General features: G+C 44.4%; 1 protein-coding gene across 1 annotated transcript in view; it reads right to left on the bottom strand.

The window, feature by feature from the left end:
- The window catches only part of LOC132573727 (endoplasmic reticulum membrane-associated RNA degradation protein-like), a 115,984-nt gene that overhangs the window by 44,506 nt on the left and 46,844 nt on the right, over nucleotides 1-24,634 (bottom strand). The window contains exons 2-8 of the mRNA XM_060241466.1: nucleotides 19,267-19,406; nucleotides 17,980-18,081; nucleotides 5,220-5,309; nucleotides 4,408-4,505; nucleotides 2,097-2,233; nucleotides 1,113-1,227; nucleotides 8-110 (exon numbers count right to left, since the gene is read on the bottom strand). Of these exons, the coding sequence (XP_060097449.1) occupies nucleotides 8-110; nucleotides 1,113-1,227; nucleotides 2,097-2,233; nucleotides 4,408-4,505; nucleotides 5,220-5,309; nucleotides 17,980-18,081; nucleotides 19,267-19,406 (785 nt within the window). The remainder of the gene's footprint in view (nucleotides 1-7; nucleotides 111-1,112; nucleotides 1,228-2,096; nucleotides 2,234-4,407; nucleotides 4,506-5,219; nucleotides 5,310-17,979; nucleotides 18,082-19,266; nucleotides 19,407-24,634) is intronic.

The raw sequence follows: 24,634 nt of genomic DNA, 5'->3' as shown, positions 1-24,634 counted from the left end.
AAAGTACCTCAGCTGTGATTAGTCTGCTTGGACATCTATTAACTGTTGTGAAAAGTAATCGAAGTCCACTTTCCAGTTGAGGAAGTAACAATATAACACAGTCTGCATACCTGCAAGAGAAAGATTAGTCTGCTTGGACATCTATTAACTGTTGTGAAAAGTAATCGAAGTCCACTTTCCAGTTGAGGAAGTAACAATATAACACAGTCTGCATACCTGCAAGAGAAATATTACAGGAGAACTGATTTCTAGGGATTCTAAATTCATACATCTTTTCCTTACTAAAGTCCCATACCTGAAACACAGATGATATGTGTGTAAGGAATGTGAAATGAAGGGGAGGAAGTTAAATGGGAAATGCGCAATCATGGCACTTTAAAAAAAAATGAAAAACAAGAGGCCAACTTATGCAAGTGTCATAAAGAATGAGTATCCTACTATTTTAGAAGTCATCCCTATTTCCCTTCTGAAATTTCAGAGGGGGTGTTTCTTTCCAAGGAGACCATCTAGTTCATGGTAGTTCAACTTGTGCAGACAAAAGAAAGGGGGGGGGGGATAAACTATGTGCATCAGATAGAAGTCCCAGGAAAGTAGGAGGAAATAAAATACAAATGAGGTAATAGCAGTGGGAACTGAGCATTAATATCAGGAAATCCTGCAGTCTAAGCAGCACCTACATGGTGCATTCTGAGCACTAGCTGAGGTCATGCCAATACAGTGGCACACAAGCTTGGTGGCGATTCTTGCACTAACATCCCCCCTCCATTTCCTGTTTCTGTAATAGTGGTGTGCTCTGCCTTTCTTGCACTTATGTTTGCTGAATGAAGTCATAAATATTTCATGAACTGTTTCAATGCAGGTACCTTTCAATTAACGTTTTGTTAATACAGAATGGTTAAAAAAGTCCACCTTCTCTAGCTGCTTCCTCAAGTGTGTATTAACAATTTTTCCTCTTGTGCTAAGCAGATCGGATCGCCAGGTGCTTCTTGAGCGTGGCAGCTATACATTATTGATATTACTAGAAAATGAACTCAAGAACTTTAATAGCTTTAAACAAATTCTGTGTTACAACTGCTTTTAAAAACTATTAGAAAAATATAACAGGTTTTTACCTGTGTTGTCTGAATAAAGTTAGTGCCGTAATCCAGAAAGGCTGCATAGTTCTTAATACAATACTAGATTTGACTACTAATTCTTCAGTCAAGGAGAGCAGTTCATGACTAAGATCTAGAAAGAGCAAAAAGGAGAGTGCACTGAAATATTAAGCTTTGTCACATTTGATAAAGGGATTATTTATTATAAGGCACATGTTACTGGGGGTAGAGGAAAGAGATTCATAAATGTCCTGCCAAGTTTACCTAACAGCAGTGTGATGTCCACCATTATTTTATTGAGCAATCAGGAAAGAAAATAAACCATTTGGGAGATCTATCCACCTAGTCTCTATGCATGTTTACTCAGAACTCAGTCCTAGAAAACACAATGGCACTTGCTGTCAATAAATATACAATTGCCCTACCAAATAAACTAGGGAATGCTTTTGTTCTATGACGTAAGTACACAATACAGTAAACATTGCTGGTTTTCTGAAAGTAAGATCCACTGAGCATGAAAATTTCCCTCATACTTTCCTGCATGACACAAAAACTTAGGGCCTCATTATATTTTAAGGTATACACCTTAGTGTACATTAAAAATATAAAGTGTGAATGGATTTACGCATTTGCAAATATACATATCCTATAGATACACTAATTAGGACGCACTGTACCATTGTACTGCTCAATGTACCACTGGGGAAAGCTTGGGTTTGCTTCTGCATAAGGTGTTGAAAGGCATAGAAGTCACAGATATAAATGTTCACTAAATCTCTTTTAAAGATTTTGGTTGTTATTTCAGTTATTAAAATTTTGATTAAATATTGACAGCAAGGCCAGATATCTGCTGCCTCTCTTACTACAGTAGACTTCAGCATCCAAATTTTTGCATTGATTTGAGTCTCTGAACAAATGTATATAAAGAAAAACAAAAGAAAGTTCAAGAAGTGTAATCAATAACATTAAATTATCTCTAATAGTCAGTCATAACGTTCATACCTGGAAAAACATGCAACTCTGTTAGGTTTGTGAAAGATACATAAGGTCGATGGATTAAAACAGACTGAGTTTGCAGAAGATAACTGGTTAGCAGTTGTCCCAGTCCTACAGTTAAAAGAACCAACATAGAAGAATATCTAGGGAAAATTACATATAATAAATTAACAATATGGCTACACACATACCATTCTCCAGTAACATTTGTGAGGTGATATTACTTTGCAGATTTCTATAATTTTCCCAGTCATTTTTTTTTAAACCAAAATCCAGTCATGGTCACCAATACAAGAAAATCAAATGCCTGGAAAAGTTGGTTTCCATGCTGCTCATTTATACCTTTTTAGCCAATATTTGTGCACATTTTTGTTTGTTCTCAGAATCTTCTCTTCTAAGACAAAAATATATGTTTGTAACAATAGTAGCAGGTAATTGGGGAAATGTCTCACAGTCTTGCCCACCCCAAGTCCTGACTATTGGCCTGCTCTCCTTCCTCACTATTAGAGCTTTTTTCTTAAAAAATTTAAATTACTTTGGCATAAATACACTTAATTATCAGAGATACCATATTAATCTCAGCTCAATATTAGTTTCAGTCATAGACCATATCAATTAAAAAGTCATTTCTTGGGGGGCATACATAAGAGTTCTCATTTCTCTGGCCTATGCTACCTCAAATAGTCAGACAGATTTCTGCAAATTGCTTATGACTACTGTTATTTGAACAAAGTTTGAGTACAGTGACACCTTTATGTTGTTATCTGAATAATTTATGAATGTGAGTTTGAACTGTAAGTTGCTTTGGCAGTCAATCTGGAAGAAAAGAAGGGTGGAAATACAAAAAACAAATTGCCAGTTCATCTGCATTAACTGATGAGTATTTCAGTTAAAGGCAAAAAGGAAAACAATGAAAGACTTTCAGAAACATAGTTAAAGCTGCATCTCTACACTAATTTAAACTACTTCAGTATCACTGGGTTCAATGTGATATAAACTGCCAGCCTATATGTAGAACAGTGCAAAAGAACAGTGGCAGCACAATATATGAAATACAACAATACAAAAATACAAAATATTGTGCACAAACAACCACTCTTAACTGGTGTACATAAAGTTCTATAATAATGAAATGAACAGCCCACAACAGTGGGCATACATTCATACAATATAAATAGAAAACAACAGTCTCAAAACAATAATCCAAGGAGGACCCCACACAGTCACAGGGTGTTTTCGCACTCACCTTCAGCCGGCGCCGCGACCCTCTTGACGACGGAGGATCTGTGCTGATTTCCCACACGAAGCGCTGGAGCAACCAGAAGAGCCGCCAATTTCCGGCGCGAAGCCCGCTCAAACGCAAATCGCCAGGAAGCAGGAAAACGCTTGAGCGGGCTTCACGCCGGAAATTGGCGGCTCTTCTGGTTGCTCCAGCGCTTCGTGTGGGAAATCAGCACAGATCCTCCGTCGTCAAGAGGGTCGCGGCGCCGGCTGAAGGTGAGTGCGAAAACACCCACAGAGTTTTCAAAATGAGTGCAAAGGCTCCAAAAATGATGTTCCGCAGGAGTCCCTCCGTTGTTTGTTGACTTCTGAAGGACAAATTCTAACCTTCACGCAAACCCCAGATTTAATTGCGTTCCGCTGCTCCTGCAGCTTCCTTGTAAGTCAAACTGAAAACTCCAGCCAAGTTCTTTCTCAAACGCCCATTTAGGTATCTTAATTTACGGCCGTAAATTTTGAAAACTCTGTGACTGTGTGGGGTCCTCCTTGGATTATTGTTTTGAGACTGTTGTTTTCTATTTATATTGTATGAATGTATGCCCACTGTTGTGGGCTGTTCATTTCATTATTATAGAACTTTATGTACACCAGTTAAGAGTGGTTGTTTGTGCACAATATTTTGTATTTTTGTATATATGTAGAACAGGGCTGCCAAGTTCCCGGGCCGGCGGGGGATCCTCCCTCGACATTGCCAGCTCAATGACATAACTCGACATTGCTGGCGTGATGATGTCACTCTATGGTACCATAGAGCTTTCCCTCCCAAATTGCTAGAGCATCTAGGAAAACCATAGAGTTTTCCCAGAAGCTCCTAGAGCGGCCGGCACATGACATCGCCAGTGCAATGACATCACTTGCGATTTATGTCATCACTACGCACGCACAAAAACAGTCCCCCCGCTGGAGGCTGTGGGGGACTTGGCAACCTAATGGAGGACTGAAGGCAAATAGTTTTTTTTTTAAAAAAAAAATCAGTTAACGCTTACTATGAAAAATATGGGTAAGAAAACACAATTCATTTAATATGCATTCTTACTTTGTAGGAATTTCTTGAGGGGATGCAAATCCATGCCACAAAATATTGCGAAGATTTAGACCATCTGGAGACCCAATGAACACTCTCAGGACATCCATCTAATTTGGATAAAGCACAACTGTAAGTATTTACATAAACTCCGACCCATTTCTACCGCTAAAAAACTGAGGTTTGCATGTGTTTGAGTGGGAAAGAGATACATTTGGTACAGTTTTCAAGTTTATGGAACCTATTTGGTAATTACAAGCTCATACCCATGTGTTCAAGGTCATATATTTATAAATTGAGATAGACATAATTCTATACATGTTTATTTAGGAGTAAAACTCTTTGAGTTCAGCGGGCTTAATTGCCTCAAAAGTGCAGGCCATTTACAGGATAGTCATATATGGAAACTAAAGTGTTCAAAATTTATACAGATATTTGTTAAAATTGAAAAACAAACAGACATTAATAAATATATATTATTATTTCCATCATTTGCCTTTCCTCTACTGAGCACATTTAAGAATGAATTATAACATTACAGTTTTGTAACCCTAGTTTCCAGCAATACTAAGGTCACAGAATATCTCCTTGTCTTGTCCTCAGTGAACATGCACTGGTTAGGTATTCTTAACAGGAACTGAGGCACTGCAAAATGTTCAGAAGAAATTCATCTTTCTGCAAGTCTGGGGTGGGGGGCACTTAAGCAACTCTCCACTTCTGAGGAGCCCCTAGTATCGAAGTTCCATTGTACACCCCCCCGCAAGCACCAATATAAAAGCAATATTGTTTATAAGCAATACAGATTTCAAAAAACAAGCACTCACCACTGATTGCCCAAATATTGTGCAAAGTTCCCAAGATGCAAGTAGGTCTCTTAAAAGAAAAGGACAATCTTTGCCAATAAGTAAGAATACCTACAAACAAAAAATATATATCTTATCTCATAAAACTTGTTAACAAAATTAATTTATTCACAATATCTTTGACTACAGTGATCCACGCACAGATTACATACAGATTGGATTAGTGAAACAAGATCTGACTACTAAAACACCATACTGTAACAATCTATTGTCCAGCACATCAGATAAGATCTTCTTATGGATATCTGCTCTTCATGCACTCACCTGGACAGGTGACCAGCAACAAGTCTTTTTCAGTTGTAACACCCCACTTTTGGATTGCCATCTCCCATGATGTTCACTAGATGCCCACCTTATTTTCCTTTACACAGCTGGCCAAAAGCATTTCATTTTACTCATACTTTTAACTAAGGGGATCCATCTTTTTAAAACTACTTCATGGTCTCCTCTGAGCCTTAGAACTGCTTTATCAATATTATTTTAAACTTTTATCCTGCTTTGATATTCAGGTAGGCCTTTATTGCCTTGAACTGTTTTTATTGGTTCATTAGTATTTTTAATTGTTTAGCTGTGAACTCTCTTTAGTAGGTTCTGGAAAGCTATAACACAAACTCTAAACAAATATAGCATGGGGCTGCCTTTGAAGACTACCTAGAAGCTTCAAATGTTTCAGCAGCTAGGCTGCTATTGGCGGTAACTTGTCCTATCCTACCAGTTTTAAAACATCTTCACCGGCTTACTGTTTGCCTCCAGAGACAATTTAGAGTTCTGGTTATTACTTATAAAGCCTAATATGGCATGAAAATCAAGGTGCCGAGCAAATACTTTTATTTTCTCAAGCTTTTAATTATATTACATAGAAACTGGAATAGAAAAATGTTTTTTACCTATTATTTTCCTATTAAGATTCTGTTTCTTGCACCATAGGCTTTTTGCCCATATTTGCTTGTTTACTGGTGTGGCCCTTGTTCTCTGTGTGTCTTGCTGTCATCCAGCCAAAACTGATTTCCTAAAGGAATATACAGAGCATCTCCATAGGCAAACAAAAGTCTGCCTTTTTAAAGATGCTACTCTAAATACAGGCATTCTCAACCTGTAAATGTTTAATACTGATGTGTGTGTTCTGGACTGCAGCAAAAAAAGAATTGTGCCCAGTCAATCCTGCCTTTGCGTTGCACTGGAATTATCATTTTTACTTAAGAAATCACTTTTGCTGAAAAAAATAACAAAATATCACTTTGCTATATATGGAAATAAATGTTTTTGACAGTAAAAAGAGCTGGAAAAAGGTTCTGCTTTTAGAACTAAGAGCTGAACGTTTAGTAAATAAAGCAGCAACTATAGGAAAGAAAAAGGAGGATTGCCTTCATTTAAAATATTATAATCATATTCCTATGCTGAGTAGAATTGGTTTAACAGTATTGCTTCCCCCACCTCCAATTTAATATCTTGACCACCTAATTACTCAAATTTCTTGCACTGTAATACTGCCTTTGGTTTAGGGATAAAAGAAATCAATGTTTTCTATATGGGAGAGTGAAGAGGGTGGAGAGGAACGAGTATTAGGCTGGGCATTCTCCTTTGCCTGGTTCTCTTCCTCTCTTTCCACTCAGCAACTACAGACTCCAATTGTGCATGGTAAGTAAGGGGCAGGAAGCCCATCCAGAGCTCACTCCCTCTTTCCTGCTCCATGCAACTTGCCAGGACCAAGCTTCACAGCAGACACCATCTTCTTGACACAGCACATGACTGTGGAATATGCTGTATCACACTCTAACTATGGGAAAACAAATAATAAGTATGTGAGGTGTGGGATGTCGCAGGTTCCACTAGAGGGCTGATGAAAGCACAAGCTGCCCTTCTGACTGCTTCTGAATTTATTCCTACAGTAAACTTTTCCAAACGCCTAAAAATGGAACACAGCTGGTAATTAGACTCAGCTTGCAAACTTTTTCACTATCAAGATGAAGAAGTGAAATACTGAAGTTTCCTGAAGAGATTGGATTTATACCCCACCCTTCACCTGGAGTCTTAGAGAGGCTTACAATCTCCTTTCCCTTGCCCTCCCCACAACAGATGCACTATGATGCACTATGAGGTAACTAGGGCAGAGAGAGCTCTCCCAGAACTGCTCTTGAGAGGAATAGCTCTGAGAGAGTTATGAGAGAGAGCTCTGAGAGAGTTCTGAGAGAGAGAGCAGAGAAGCTCTGAGATAGAGCAGAGAATAACTGATACAAGGGTGAGCAGCTGGGGAAGTTGCTGAGAATTTCTGAGTTTGTGTGACTGCTGAAAATTCAGAGTTTGTGGTTGCTGGGAACTGCTGTTTGTTTGGTTGAGTGGGCTGAAGATGAAGGTGATTGAAGGTGATTGTTGCTGATTGATTAGGAGTGGCTGTGTTCCCCACCCTATTTGCATTGTTAAGCTGCGCCTTGCCAGAGGCAAGGGCTAAAGGGCTCTTGTCCTGTGGCTCTTAGCCTGGGGGCTCTGTAAGGACCAGGAACCCAGATCCCTAATTTCCTTGTGCTCCCAATAAGGTAAGTTGACCCTCCAGAAGGGGAGCCACATAAACAAACAGGATTTAAAGGGGACTGTATATATATTTTAAAAAGCTATCATGAAGGTAGAATGCCAGCAGGGGGGTGGGGGCTTTCCAGTGTTTTGTACTGAATGTCACATGTATGACAGAAGTCCTGGGTGTGTGCTCGATGCAAGGAGCTCCTGGTCCTCAGGGAACGAGTTCGTACCCTTGAGGCCAAAGTGACTGACCTGAAGAAGCAGAGACAGTCAGTTAGGCACTTGGGGAAGACTCTCGGGGGTGTATTAGACGAGCTTCGCTCTGAACGTGGCAGCCCTGTTGCTGCCAGGAAGCATGAGGGTTGAGAGAGAACAGGGCACCGTGCTAAGGATAATCCTTTCATGCCAAGGAACCATCCCTGGGCAGGGTGAGAGGAGGGGTCTTGGTAGTTGGTGATTCGATCCTTAGGCAAGTAGACAGCTGACAGTATGGCAACTTGCCTGCCTGGTGCGAAGGTAGCGGACATTACGCGTGTAGTAGATAGGCTGATAGACAGTGCAGGGGAGGAGCCAGTGGTCGTGGTGCATATTGGCACCAACGATGTGGGGAAATGCAGTCGTGAGGTCCAGGGGGAAAAATTTAGGCTGCTAGGCAGGAGACTTAAGGCCAGGACCTCCAAGGTAGCCTTCTCAGAAGTGCTAACTGTTCCACATGCAGGGCTGGAGAGGCACAAATTAGAAGTCTCAATGTGTGGATAAGATAATGGTGTAAGGAGGAAGTGTTTAAGTTTGTTAGGCACTGGGATGCTTTCTGGAACAAGAGGGAGCTGTACAAAAGAGACGGTCTCCACTTGTCCCCAGATGAAACCAGGCTGCTGGCGCTTAAAATCAAAAAAGTGGAAGAGCAGTTTTTAAACTAAATTTTGGGGGAAAGCCGACAGGAGTTGAAATGCCTCTGGTTTGGGAGGACTCATCTCAGAGAGATAAAGGGTTAACTGTTACTTTTCTACCGGGTAATGCATCAGAGTTGTCCACTGAGATGGTGACAAACAGTATGGACTGTCTGCCAAAGTCTCGAGGCGCCAGGAGGAAGGTTGCGGGCCTAGCTTGCCTGGGAAATTATAGATGTTTGTATGCAAATGCTAGAAGTGTTCGAAGTAAAATTGGTGAGTTGGAATGTTTAGTGTTGGGAGAAAACATAGGCATTGTGGGAATTTCAGAAACTTGGTGGAATGAGGAGAATCAGTGGGACACGGTGATTCCTGGATATAAGTTATATCGGAAGGATAGGGAGGGAAGGGTTGGAGGTGGGGTGGCTCTGTATGTCAGAGAGGGTATACGGTCCAGTAAGACTGAGGTCAGAGAATTAGATTCCCTTCTAGAAATGCTTTGGGTTGAAATAGAGGGCCCAAAAGGAAATTTAACTATGGGAGTTCGTTATTACCCACCAAATCAAAAGATAGAGGACGATTATAATATGATGGAAGGAATAAAGATAGTGGCTAAACGTAAAAACTGTGTCGTAATGGGTGATTTTAACTACCCGCAGATTAATTGGGTCAATGTGTGTTCAGGTCGAAAGAGATTGCGTTTCTTGATGCGCTCAATGATTGTGCTATGGAGCAGATGTCTCAGAACCTACCAGGGGTGGGGCGATCATGGATTTGGTCCTAAGTAATGCCCAAGACTTGGTGAGAGATGTAAAAATGATCACACCGCTTTAGAGCAGTGACCATAACGTTATTGATTTCACCATTTGTATAAATAGAGTTGCCCCAAAATACCAGCACAACCACGTTTAACTTTAAAAGGGGTAAATTCTCTGAGATGAGGAGGCATATGAAGAGGAAACTGAAAGGAAAGGTAAATACAGTCAAAACCCTTGGGGAAGCTTGGAGGCTATTTAAAACTACAATCCTAGAAGGTCAGATGAAATATATACTAGGAAAGGCACAAACAGGTATAAGAAAAGGCCTGCATGGTTAACAAACAAAGTAATGGAAGCTGTAAAAGGTACAAAGGACTCCTTTAAGTGGTGGAAAGCTAGTCCATGTGAGATTAATAAAAGGGAACACAGGCTGTGGCAAATCAAATGCAAGATGGTGATCAGGCTGGCAAAAAGGGACTATGAGGAGCATATTGCAAAAAACATAAAGACCAACAATAAAAATTTCTTCAAATATATTAGAAGCAGGAAATCAGCTAGGGAGGCAGTGGGGCCCTTGGATGCCCATGGGGTCAAAGGATTACTGAAGGAGGATAGGGAAATGCCTGAGAAACTGAATGCATTTTTTGCCTCCGTCTTCACGGTGGAAGACAAGAAGTGTTTGCCTGCTCCAGAACCGCTAATTTTGGAAGGGGTGTTGAAAGACCTGAGTCAGATTGAAGTGACAAGAGAGGAGGTCCTACAACTGATAGACGAATTAAAAACTAATAAGTCACCAGGTCCGGATGGCATACATCCAAGAGTTCTGAAAGAACTCAAAGTTGAACTTGTGGATCTTCTGACAAAAATATGTAATCTTTCATTGAAATCTGCCTCCGTTCCTGAGAACTGGAAGGTAGCAAATGTCACTCCCATCTTTAATAAGGGTTCCAGAGGAGATCCGGGAAATTATAGGCCAGTCAGCCTGACTTCAATACCGGGAAACGGCCCATTGGACTTACCGTGAGGGGTCCTTCTCCTCAGAGGTTCAAAGGACATCTCTGTGGGTTATTCCTACTGTTCCTTCAGGGAGGCAGGAAACACTTTTTTCACCTTCCCGTTGGCCCCTTCGGAATAACCCCGCCTTCAGTTGTGGGACTCCGAAAGCAGTGTTTTCTTCCCTCTAACTAGAAGGACTATAAACACAAACTAACAACTTACAAACTACAACATAAACGGTAATAGTGAACTCCAATAGTACTGAAAGTAGAACAGTACAAGGGAGAAAAGCTGTAGTAGATAGAGCATAATAAGATATAAGCGATGAAGATAAATCTGGGAGTGGCGAGATGTCCTCCGAACCTCTGAGGAGAAGGACCTCTCACGGTAAGTCCAATGGGCCGTTCTCCCTCAGAGGTTGTCAGACATCTCTGTGGGACCTACCAGAGCAGTCCCCCCTAGTTGGATAGTTCTTCATCACTGGCCTCCCCCAGAACATGCTGTAATACTTTTCTCCCAAATGCTGCGTCTGCTGAGGCCATGGAATGAATCTTATAGTGCTTTACAAATGTAATGGAGAGGACCAGGTAGCAGCTCTACACACCTCTTCCACTGAAGTGCGATTCAGCAGTGCTGCGTTTGTGGAGGCACTCCTAAGGGAATGGGCCGTAATTCCTCTAGGAATTTGCAACCCTGAAGCCCTATATGCTTCACTGATACAGGCCTTCAGAACTGCACTAATTGACGAAGTGGACATCTTATCTCCAGCTCTGGGAGGAGAGATGTTAATGAACATATAGTCTGTTTTCGTAATCGATTCAGATCTCAGGATGAAAATTTTTAAGGCTCTGCGCACGTCTAAGGTATGCCAAACAACTTCCTTTGGATGTTTGGGTTGTGGACAAAATGTGGGTAGGTAGATTTCTCGTGTACGATGGAACTTAGAAACAGCCTTGGGCAGGAAGGAAGGATCTGTGCGCAGAACCACCTTTTCTTTACGGAACACACAAAGCCCAGCTTTCACTGATAGAGCCCCCAGTTCCGAAACCCGATGTGCAGACGTTATGGCTACCAAGAAGAGAGTTTTCATTCGAACCCATTTTAAGTCCACCTCTCGAAGAGGTTCAAATGGCTTCTTTGTAAGGGCTGACAAAATGGTATGGAGTCGCCAAGAAGGAAAACAATGGACTGTTGGAGGTGACTTTAAATTGGCCCCCTGCAAAAATAACTGGATGTGTGGATGTTGAGATAGCCTGTACCCTCCAATGACAGGTAAGACCGTGGACAGGGCAGCTATCTGCCTTCGTAAGGTAGCTGGTTTTAACCTGGACACTAGGCCCTCCTGTAAAAATGCTAGTACCTCCGCAATGGAAGGGACAAGCGAGGAGACCTTTTTTCTACAACACCAGCGGACAAAGGCCTTCCAAGTTGTATTGTATATAAGAACAGTGGAAGGTCTTCTTGACGCTAGCATAGTGTCCGTCACCTTAGGTGAGTAGCCTAAACTTCTGAAGGTTTCCCGCTCAATCTCCACGCGGTCAAGTAAAGCCACTCTGGGTTGGGGTGCCACACCGGACCCTGATGGAGCATGTCGGGAAACAATGGCAGGGACAGCAGAAGGTCTATTGATAGCTCTGTCAACATTGAGAACCACGGTCGCCGTGGCCAATAGGGCGCTACCATGATGATTTCCGCCTGTAGAACTCTTACCCTCCTGTAAGGGCTGACAAAATGGTATGGAGTCGCCAAGAAGGAAAACAATGGACTGTTGGAGGTGACTTTAAATTGGCCCCCTGCAAAAATAACTGGATGTGTGGATGTTGAGATAGCCTGTACCCTCCAATGACAGGTAAGACCGTGGACAGGGCAGCTATCTGCCTTCGTAAGGTAGCTGGTTTTAACCTGGACACTAGGCCCTCCTGTAAAAATGCTAGTACCTCCGCAATGGAAGGGACAAGCGAGGAGACCTTTTTTCTACAACACCAGCGGACAAAGGCCTTCCAAGTTGTATTGTATATAAGAACAGTGGAAGGTCTTCTTGACGCTAGCATAGTGTCCGTCACCTTAGGTGAGTAGCCTAAACTTCTGAAGGTTTCCCGCTCAATCTCCACGCGGTCAAGTAAAGCCACTCTGGGTTGGGGTGCCACACCGGACCCTGATGGAGCATGTCGGGAAACAATGGCAGGGACAGCAGAAGGTCTATTGATAGCTCTGTCAACATTGAGAACCACGGTCGCCGTGGCCAATAGGGCGCTACCATGATGATTTCCGCCTGTAGAACTCTTACCCTCCGCAGAGCTCGAGAAACCAGAGGGACTGGAGAAAACGCGTACAGGAGACCTGGAGGCCATGGAGCTGTCAAAGCGTCTGTCTGTTCGGCTTCCGGATGGAAGAACCTCGTGAAATACCTTGGTAGCTTTGTGTTTGCGTCGGAAGCAAATAGATCCACGTCTGGTTGACCCCAACGTTAACAGATGAGATCGAATAGACTTGGGCTGAGAGCCCACTTGCCTTCGCAGATTGCCTGTCTGCTTGTATGTTGTCCTGGCCTCGGATGTGTTCCGCCCTTAGAGAGGCCAGATTCTTTTCTGCCCATGCTAGAATCCTTGATGGTTCCCTGTGTAACCATGAGGATCTGGAACCCCCTTGGTTGTTCAGGTATGCCTTGGCTGTTATGTTGTCCATTCTGACAAGAACGTGTTTCTGACGCAATTGTGTCCTGAAGGCAACCAGAGCCAGACGTATGGCTCTGACTTCCAGGAGATTGATGGGAAGCAGACCCTTGCGTTGTGACCACCTGCCCTGGACTGGTTTGTCCTGAAGAGTGGCCCCCCACCGCCCTAGGCTGGCATCTGTGAACAGCTCTAGGGATGAGGGAGGATGGAACAATTTGCCCTGGCAAAGATGAGTCAAGTCTGTCCACCATTGTAAGCTCCTCTTGACTGATAACGGAATTATCAAATTTATGTCCTTTCTCTCCATGATCTGAATCTGAAATGGCCACAGGAACATTTGAAGAGGTCTGGAGTGAAATCTGGCCCATTGGATCCTGTCTATGATTGAAATCAATAATCCCATTAGTTTGGCAAGCAACATCAGTCGTGATGATTGGCTGGTAGCCAGGTCCCTGATGGTCCTGGCCTTGGATAGAGGCAGAAATAGCGAGTTGCATGTGGAGTTGATCATTGCTCCTAGATGCTCCAACCTCTGGCTCGGCTGCAGCGAACTCTTTGCTACGTTCACAATGAACCCGTGTGACTGAAGGCACTGAATGGCCAGAACTGTGTCCCAAAGAGATTTCTCTTTGCTGTTGGATCTGACTAAGGGGTCGTCCAGGTAGGGATGAACGCGGACCCCCTGCTTTCTCAGTTGTACTACTGAATTTGTTAAGATCTTGGAGAAAACTCTGGGAGCTGTTGATATATCAAAGGGTAATGCCCTGTACTGGTAATGTTGATTCAGTACCACAAACCTTAGAAAACGACGATGAGAAGAATGGATAGGTATGTGAAGATAAGCTTCGGTCAGGTCTATGGAGGTGAGATACTCCCCTGTCAAAAATGAGTCCATAATGAATCTCAAGGTTTCCATTCTGAAATGACATACCTTGATGTAGCGGTTCAGAAACTTGAGATCCAAGATGGCCCTCCAGTCGCCATTCTTCTTGGGGATGGTGAAAAGAATGGAGTACACACCTATTCCCCTCTCCGACCCCGGGACCGGTTCGACTGCTCGAATGTCGAGAAGATGCTGAATTGCTCTTGTGGTAATGAGACATTTGTGACCCTGCTTGGGGGTAGGTGATCTGACAAATCTGTCTGGTGGAATGCGGTGCAACTCTATTGAATACCCCTCTTGTACAATTTCTAAAGACCATTGATCTGCCTGAGAGGCTTCCCAGGTTGCTGCAAAATGGGAGTAGTCGAGCTCCCACCGGCATGTGGTTGTAGTCATGCCTGCTTGGACTTGGCCTCTCAGTCTGACTTGTCCATTTTGGAGAAGTTATTTCGATTGAATTTGGAGCCGAATGAGCCTCTCTTAAAGGAGTTCTTTGGTGTTTCCCAATTCAACTTTTCTGAATCGGTGCGGTATCTGGCCAAGGAATGCTGAGTCCGAAAGGACTGAGGGCCCCTTTAATCATTTCTCCGAATGGATTTGGGCATGGCCTTCTTTTTATCCCTAGTCTCTACTAGGATCTTATCCAAAGCGTCCCTGAAGAGACGATCCCCCTGAAAAGGGTATGCTGCCACTGTAGACTTAGAGAGAAAGTCAGCTTGCCAAGCCCGAAGCCATAGAAGGCTCCTAGCCACCGTAATGGATGCCATTGCCTTAGAGGCAAATGTCAGGATGTCTAAGGTCGCATCAGTAGTAAATGACGCTGCCTTAAGAATGCGTGAGGCACCCTCTAACATACGTCTGTGGCCTCTGGTAACATCTGGAGTAACTTACCCAAACAATGGATGCCCTGGAAACCAGGGAGGCCGCAGAGGATGCCTTCACCATCATGGCCACATTCGTATAGTCTTTTCAATGTCGCCTCAGCTTTTTTGTCCAGAGGATCTCCAAGAGAACCCTGGCCATCCTCCGATACCAGGCCCGAGGATTGAAGAGCTGCTACTGGACCGTCCACTGTTGGAGCCTGTAATAACTCATTAGTGTAAGCAGGAAGTGCGTACAACTTTTTGACTAAGTGAGGGAACTGCTTAAGAGAAGCTGGCTTTTCCCATTCCACTCTAACCTGCTTTTCAAAGTATTCTGGAAATGGGAATACTTGTTCAGAAGTTTTCCCCCGGGGCAAGAACTCAGTATTTCCACTGGTTCTGGACTTAAACTTCTTTGATTTAGCTACCTTGGCTTCCTCATCAATGGGCCCCTCCTCAATTTCTAATGCTGAAAGAGTTTTGGCTAGCAAAAACTGGTAATCTTCCTGTTGGAAGAAACGACTAGCCTGCTCAGGTATTTTAACCTCCTCCTGTTCCTCCTCTGAGAAACATTCCCCCTCTTCCCTATCCTCCTGATCAGAGCCAGACGCTATAGATTCAGACTCAGCAGGTAGAGACTGGGAAGAGTGTAATGGGGCCTTCGAGCTGCCTTGGTAAGCCAGGAGAAAGAGCGGGGAGGATCTAAGGGAAAGGTCGTTCCCTGTGGGAGAAGCCCCATTCGGGCGCAAAAGGATCCCATTTCCTCCTGCATCGCTCGCCTAATAAAGAGCATAGCCTCTGGGTTCAGAGGGTTGCTCAATGGTACATTACCCCGGTCCTGGAAGCCTTCCACTTGTGGCTGCAGGTAGTTCTGAGCCTCCAGAGTGCCTGCTCTAAGGGGTTGGAAGGTCTGAGAGCTGAGACCCGCACTTCCAAAATGGCAGCCGCTGTTCACTGCCAGCCTGAGGCACGTAGCAGGGGCTTCCTTACGCACTGTTTCTTGGTGCCGGCAGTCGATTCGTCTGCGACCGCGTTGGGAAGGGCACGAACAAGCCACGAAGGCAAGTCAGCAACTTCGACGAAATTCACCGCCGCGAGAGGCACGGCGTGCGACTCTCCCTCCTCATCAGAAAAGAAACCGTCTTTGCTGCAAGCCATTTAGAACGGCCCAAGCTGATCCTCTCTGCTACCTTTGCCCAGTGAAGGGGAAAAGGAGGAAGAGAAATAGGAATAGCTATGGAAGGGAAAATAAAGAAGCGAAAAAGAGAAAAAAGGCTTAGCCTAGCCTTGTGCTGCTGCTCCCTGTAGAGGCAGGAACAAAACTGAGGGCGGGGTTATTCCGAAGGCGCCAACAGGAAGGTGAAAAAGTGTTTCCTGCCTCCCTGAAGGAACAGTAGGAATAACCCACAGAGATGTCCGACAACCTCTGAGGGAGAAGTTGGTAGAAACCATTATCAAGGACAGAATGAGTAGGCACATTGATGAACACGAGTTATTGAGGAAGACTCAGCATGGGTTTTATAACGGAAGATCTTGCCTCACTAACCTGTTACATTTCTTTGAGGGGGTGAACAAACATGTGGACAAAGGAGACCCAACAGATGTTGTTTACCTTGACTTCCAGAAAACTTTTGATAAAGTTCCTCATCAAAGTTCCTCCTTAGTAAGCTCAAGAGTCATGGAGTAAAAGGACAGGTCCTCTTGTGGATCAAAAACTGGCTAATTAATAGGAAGCAGAGAGTGAGTATTAATGGGCAGTCTTCGCAGTCGAGGACGGTAAGCAGTGGGGTGCCACAGGGCTCAGTACTGGGTCCCATGCTCTTTAACTTGTTCATAAATGATTTGGAGTTGGGAGTGAGCAGTGAAGTGGCCAAGTTTGCAGATGACACTAAATTGTTCAGGGTGGTGAGAACCAGAGAGGATTGTGAGGCACTCCAAAGGGATCTGTTGAGGCTGGGTGAGTGGGCGTCAAGATTAGGTTCAATGTGGCCATGTACAAAGTAATGCACATTGGGGCCAAGAATCCCAGCTACAAATACAAGTTGATGGGGTGTGAACTGGCAGAGACTGACCAAGAGAGAGATCTTGGGGTCGTGGTAGATAACTCACTGAAAATGTCAAGACTGTGCGATTGCAATAAAAAAGGCCAATGCCATGGTGAATTATTAGAAAGGGAACTGAAAACAAATCAGCCAGTATCACAATGCCCCTGTATAAATCGATGGTGTGATCTCATTTGGAATACTGTGTGCAATTCTGGTCACCGCACCTCAAAAAGGATATTATAGCATTGGAAAAAGTGCAGAAAAGGGCAACTAGAATGATTAAAGGTTTGGAACACTTTTCCTATGAAGAAAGGTTAAAATGCTTGGGGCTCTTTAGCTTGGAGAAACGTTGACTGCGGGGTGATATGATAGAGGTTTACAAGATAATGCATGAGATGGAGAAAGTAGAGAAGGAAGTACTTTTCTCCCTTTCTCACAATACAAGAACTTGTGGGCATTCAATAAAATTGCTGAGCAGTCAGGTTAAAACGGATAAAAGGAAGTACTTCTTCACCCAAAGGGTGATTAACGTGGAATTCACTGCCACAGGAGGTGGTGGCGGCTACAAGCATAGCCAGCTTCCAGAGGGGGTTAGATAAAAATATGGAGCAGAGGTCCATCAGTGAGTATTAGCCACAGTGTGTATATATATGTGTTTATATATATAGATATAATTTTTTTGGCCACTGTGTGACACAGAGTGTTGGATTGGATGGGCCATTGGCCTGATCCAACATGGCTTCTCTTATGTTCTTATGACCAGTGTTCCCTCTAACTAGCTCATAGTTTTTTAGCCTCCAGCTTGCATATTTTTATCCTGGCTCAGGAAAAATGACCCCAGAGCAAACTAATTTATGCAGTAGCTCACAACTTTAATGCCAACAGCTCACAAATAGAATTTTTGCTCACAAGACTCCACAGCTTAGGGGGAGTATTGGTTATGACTGACCCAAGTTGCATGCTGAGGAGTTGAGAATCAAACCCAGTTCTCCCAGATTACAGTCTGCACACTGAACCACTACACCAAACTGGCTCTTGAGTGCAGAAAGGCCACATTAATGTAAAGTTTACAGGAATCTGAAGGCTTTAGCACTTACATTACCCAAGGCTCGTTCCAAACATGATGTAAGCTTCATTAAACTGAGTTCAATTGCTGCAGTGTGTGGACATTTTAAGATATCAAACATTTCAAGAAATATCTGTGGATAGGAAAAGAAATAAAAAGTTGTGAATCACTGTGGAATCTACTCCTGCATCAGCACAGAGTGTCTGTGCACACAGGTTCCCAATTTTTTTCATCCTGCAACTACTTTTAAAATTCTGAAAAGGGGTCATGAGCATGGAAGTATGATGAGCATACCGAAAAACCCTGGTGTAGGTCATGCTCATGTTATACCATTATGCCTCCCACAACTGCACAAGCAAATTCCACATATAGCCTTTAATAACACATGCGCAACATACACCTGAGACTTTACATTTCCTATTAAAATTATTTAGATTAACATACTAGGTTTAAATTATATACCATTCCCTCATGTTTGGTGTAGAAAGCCAGTTTGGTGCAGTGGTTAAGTGTGTGGACTTTTATCTGGAAGAATTGGGTTTGATTCCCCACTCCTCCACTTGCACCTGCTGGAATGGCCTTGGGTCAGCCATAGCTCTCTTATCTGGGAGAAATGGGTTTGGTTCCCCACTCCTCCACTTGCACCTGCTGGAATGGCCTTGGGTCAGCCATAGCTCTCTTATCTGGGAGAAATGGGTTTGATTCCCCACTCCTCCACTTGCACCTGCTGGAATGGCCTTGGGTCAGCCACAGCTCTGGCAGAGGTTGTCTTGAAAGGGCAGCTGCTGTGAGAGCCCTCTCAGCCCCACCCATCCCACAGGGTGTCTGTTGTGGGGGGAGAAGACATGGGAGATTGTAAGCCGCTCTGAGTCTCTGATTCAGAGAGAAGGGCGGGGTATAAATCTGCAATTCTTCTTCTTCTTCCTCTACCACTGGCATTTAGAAGAAGAGATTAGATTTATATCCCATCCTTCATTCAGAGTGGCTTACAATCTCCTTTCCCTTCCCCTCTCCACAACAGACACCCTGTGAGGTAAGTGGGGCTGAGAGAGCTCTTTCCAGAACTGCTTTTGAGAAAGCAGTTCTTTCAAGAAGTGTGACTGACCCATGCTCACCCAGCAGGTGTATGTGGAGGAGTGGAGAATCAAACCTGCTTCTCCCAGATTAGAGTCCGTGCACTTAACCACTACACCAAATTGGCTCTCCAAAGACTGAGACTGAAAGCTCATTGTCTTTCTGCTTATGTCACAGAACACACAGATAGTGTAGCACTGGGTCTGCTTTCAGAATATTATTCTTATTACCATAATGCTGATACCTCAGAGCACTGGGTCCATTGGAACCACATCACAAATTGCTCTTCAAATTGCTCCATGGTAAGGGATTGTAAATACGAATGAACAGATTCACATAAACGTCCTAAAGATCTCACACTTGTTACATAATCCACACTAGGATCTTAAAAACAAGAAATACAAGTGTTAGTCAAGTAGATAACCAATGACACATGTTCTATAAATATCTTTTACCAAATGATGTATTTTCCATAAAGCACTGAAAGACTGTGACTACATAGAAACACAGTGGCATGGATAGATGAAAAAATCTAATGGTAGGGTGTCAATGGAATTGGGTTCCATTAACCCCACTAGAGCCACCTACAGTACAAAGTTTGTGCAATGGATATTTTCATCAACATGCCTTTTAAATGACTAAAATGACTGAAAAACCACAGACTTGATAAGAAACAGACTGCTTTATTGAATGCTAAGAATGTTTATTTAAGTGCCAAAGTGAAAACATATACAGGTAGAATTGAAAGGAATTATTGATGTGAGACCCTCAAGATCCTTCCTTTGCTGAGTGAACATGAATGTAAGTAGAGGTTGCTTCTCCATCAGCCCTTCCTCCACTTGCATGGAAATGTTTACATTCCTCTGTAAGTGCTTGATGATGGACTAGGACTACATCTGGCATTCCTGACATGATGTAATTGTGCCACTGTTCTTTCTCTACCAAGGTTGATACAGGATCCTTGTCCAGTTTTAAAATTTTTATTGGTTTTCAGTATAAAGGGGGAAAAATGCAAGGATACAGAAGCAAAGAAGGAATGGAATTGGGAGGAAAACAAAACAGAGAAAAGCAATAGATATAGCTGTTATATTTCTACCTTTCAAACCAGATATTAAATTTTTTCTACCTACAAGTCTTAAATTTTAATCCAATACAACCATTACATTCTACAGTCATATTTTATTATAGGTTTTTTTGCTATTTATGCTTATAATATGAATCTAAACTATTCATCTTTGATACCAACAAATGAGAAAAGCATCAAAGCCCAACCACAAAATAAAAGCCACTAAGTAATCTTATCATATTAGGGATAAGTACTAATTTTAACAGTAATAACCATAATCATAAGCAGAGAAGATGAGTATAATCATTTTATCTTTAATACCTTAATTGTTTCCAACATAAAATAAAAATAGAAATAACAAAAGACCAAAATAAAACTAGTAGACAGTACTTTATATGTTACAATATCAACAGGGGTGGTGGTGGGGGGTGGGCTCAGATTCCCTCTGGGAATCCTACCCCCCCCAGGGAAAGTGCATGCGCAATACATAGCCTCTCCTCTCCCGGTGTAGTGAACGCCGCGTGGTCACTGTCTGGCTATGCCTGGCAGATGGTCACTGCAATGGCCTCTCCTGCATCACTGCATTCGTAGCAACACCTTCTCGCTGGTCCCCCCCGTTTTCACAGAGTTTGCTACGTCATGGTGCGACCGAAGTGTCCGGCGGTATAACCGCATGGGCAGGCTGGGCCCACCTACCTCGTCAGCCTAAGAGAAGGAAACTCTAACATCAAACCCGGGCAGATAGAGCTTGTTAATGTAACACCTACCACCTGGAGGACTCACTGCCGGCGTCCCGGATTACTGGGCCATGGCAGATGACCCCCAGGTGAAAGGGTGGAGCCAGTACCGCGCACACTGCGCTTCACCTAAAAAATTCCTCTGCGCAGGCCTGAAGGGCATATCCACACACACAACCCACAACGCATCAAGTCCTGCAGCGATAGGCAAGGGGCGAAACGGCAGGTGGAAGGTGCCACTGGAAGCCGCAGTCCCGATCCTGCATGTAGGCGGTTCAGGATATTGGTCGCCTGATGCTAACCCGGAGACGAAAGCATCTTTCGGCAGCACCCTGAACGACCAAGCAGCCTTATCTAGGGACAGCACTGCTTGCTCCACACGGAGAGGGGCCTAGAAAAGGTGGCCTAAACAAAGCTCGTCTCCCCCACCCCAGTTGGCTAGCCGCGGTCAACGGGCATCCTTACTTGCGGTCGAAAAATAACAACAAAGAAAAGGCATGCACCTGCCTCACAAAGTGTGCAAAGACTAAAGCTTGCGTGTTGGAACATCAGAACCATGCTTGACACAGTAGGCAGTGGTCGCCCTGAACGACGCTCTGCTCTAGTTGCCCACGAACTTCTCAGGTTGAATATCGACATAGCAGCTCTCAGTGAGGTCCGTTTCCCTGAGGAAGGTAGTCTTCAAGAACACGGTGCTGGCTATACCCTCTACTGGTCGGGTAAGTCAAAGGCTGAGAGCCGCCTTTCTGGCGTTGGCTTCATGGTCAGGAACTCCATTGCCTCCAAACTCGAAAACCTTCCAACAGGTCACTCAGATCGCATCATGTCCATGCGCCTCCCACTTCAAAACAAGCAGCATGCAACACTCTTCAGTGTGTATGCCCCAACCCTTCAAGCAGATCCTGCAGAAAAGAACAAGTTCTATGCTGATCTACGCAACCTTGTACGGAAGACCCCTACAGAGGACAAGGTGATCATCCTTGGCGACTTCAATGCCAGAGTAGGTAAAGACTCGGAAGCCTGGAAAGGAGTTCTTGGCAAACACGGCATTGGCAACTGCAATGACAACGGGCGCCTCCTGCTAGAATTCTGCATGGAGCACCAGCTCACCATCACCAACACTATCTTCCAGCAGAAGAACAGTCTGAAGACAACCTGGATGCACCCACGGTCCAAGCATTGGCACCTTATCGACTACATTCTGGTGCGCCAGAGAGACCTTCGAGATGTCTTACACACCCGAGTAATGCCCAGCGCAGAATGTCATACGGATCATCGTCTTGTACGCTGCAATCTCCGTCTTCACTTTAAACCCACACCCAGGAGAGGAGGTATCCCTCGGAGGAAGTTTCAGGTTGGCAGCCTCCAGTCAGCCGAAGTTAAAGCTGCCTTCCAGGCAAAACTCCAGTCAAGAATTGAGGACCTCAGTTGCCCCACAGACCCTTCTCCAGAAGCACTCTGGGAACACCTAAAAACTACCGTCCTGCAGATCTCTGAAGAAGTCCTCGGGTTCTCCACAAGGAAGAACAAGGACTGGTTTGATGAGAACAATCAAGAGATCCAAGAATTACTGGCAAAAAAGAGATCTGCCTACCAAGCACATCTTGCTCAGCCCTCCTGTCCTGGGAAAAAAGCAACCTTTCGCGCTGCATGTAGCAACCTCCAGCGCAAGCTTCGAGACATTCAGAACTAGTGGTGGACCAAGCTTGCAGAGAGAACCCAGCTGTGTGCAGACACTGGTGATTTAAGAGGGTTCTACGAAGCCCTGAAGGCAGTATATGGTCCATCATATCAGGCTCAGAGTCCCTTGCATAGTGCAGACGGCCAAGTGCTCCTCACTTCTCGGAGTACTTTCAGGTTCTCTTCAGTGCCAACCGCGTAGTTCAAGATTCAGCAATCCACCTCACCCCACTTCAACCGGTGAAAACAGAGTTGGATGAGATCCCCACCCTAGAAGAGACTGTTAAAGCCATCAAGCAACTGAAAAGTGGCAAGGCAGCGGGAGTTGATGGAATTCCACCAGAGATCTGGAAGCATGGGGGCACAGTACTACATAGCTCACTTCACAAAGTACTTGTCACCTGCTGGGAACAAGGCAAATTACCACAGGACTTTCGCGATGCAATCATCATCACCCTATACAAGAACAAAGGGGAAAAGTCAGACTGCTCCAACTACCGGGGGATAACCCTGCTCTCCATCGCAGGCAAAATCCTTGCCAGAATACTCCTGAACAGACTGGTGCCCACCATTGCAGAAGAACTCCTCCCAGAGAGCCAGTGCGGCTTCAGAGCTAACAGGAGCACCACCGACATGGTATTTGTTCTCAGGCAGCTCCAAGAGAAATGCAGGGAACAGAACAAGGCTCTGTATGTGACTTTTGTCGACCTTACCAAAGCTTTCGATACTGTTAGCAGGAAAGGCCTGTGGCAAATCTTGGAACGTTTAGGATGTCCCCCAAGGTTCCTCAGCATGATCATCCAGCTACACGAAGACCAGCGAGGCCAAGTCAGACACTGCAACGACCTCTCGGAGCCCTTCCCAATAGGCACAGGTGTAAAGCAAGGCTGCGTTCTCGCGCCAACTCTCTTTACGATCTTCTTTAGCATGATGCTTCAAAGAGCCGCAGTAGATCTAGATGAGGACGATGGTGTCTACATCCGCTATCGCACCGATGGCAGCCTGTTCAACCTGAGGCGACTAAAGGCACACTCCAAGACAATGGAAAAACTCATCCGAGAGCTACTGTTTGCTGATGATGCTGCACTCGTCTCCCACTCGGTATCAGCTCTGCAGCATATGACGTCCTGCTTTGCAGAGGCTGCCAAGCTATTCGGCCTAGAAGTTAGTCTGAAGAAGACAGAAGTTCTCCACCAGCCTGCACCCCAGGAAGATTATCACCCTCCCTGCATCACTGTGGGTGAATCAGTTCTGAAGACAGTCCAGCAGTTCAGCTACCTGGGGTGCATCATCTCCTCAGATGCCAAGATCGACAAGGAGATTGACAACAGGCTGGCAAAGGCAAACCGTGCATTTGGCCGACTGCACAAAAGAGTGTGGAGCAACAAGCATCTGAAAAAAGGCACAAAGATCAATGTTTACAAAGCGGTTGTGATGACAACCCTCATCTATGGCTCCGAATCGTGGGTTTTATACCGTCATCACCTGCGACTCCTTGAGCGCTTTCATCAGCGCTGCCTTCGCACCATCCTCAACATCCACTGGAGTGACTTTGTGACCAACACTGAAGTCCTCAAGCGGGCAGAGGTTACCAGCATCGAGGCACTGCTGTTGAAGACGCAGCTGCGCTGGACAGGGCATATTTCTAGGATGGAAAACCACCGCCTTCCCAAGATTGCCCTGTATGGCGAACTCTCCACCGGCCATCGAAATAGAGGGGCACCAAAGAAGAGGTACAAGGACTCCTTGAAGAAATCCCTTAGCACCTGTCACATCAACCATCACCAGTGGTCTGACCTAGCCTCAGATCGCAAAGCATGGAGGCACACCATCCACTAGGCTGTCTCTTCCTTTGAGAACGCACGCATAGCTGGTCTTGAGGACAAAAGGAGATTGAGGAAGAATCGCACTGCTACAGGACCAACCCTAAATCAGACTTTTCCCTGCAGCCGCTGTGGCCGGACCTGCCTGTCCCACATTGGTCTTGTCAGCCACCAGCGAGCCTGCAGCAAACGTGGACTATTGCACCCTTCTTAAATCTTCGTTCGTTCGCGAAGCCAAGCCGAGAGAGAGACAATATCAACAGGATCTTTTATTAAAAAAATAAATAAAAAATAAGCAGGAGCAAA

The sequence above is a fragment of the Heteronotia binoei genome, chromosome 1 (assembly GCF_032191835.1).
Source record: "Heteronotia binoei isolate CCM8104 ecotype False Entrance Well chromosome 1, APGP_CSIRO_Hbin_v1, whole genome shotgun sequence".
Lineage (NCBI taxonomy): Eukaryota > Metazoa > Chordata > Lepidosauria > Squamata > Gekkonidae > Heteronotia > Heteronotia binoei.
Note: the sequence above shows the minus strand (reverse complement) of the source record. Positions and strands in the feature narration are given on the sequence as shown.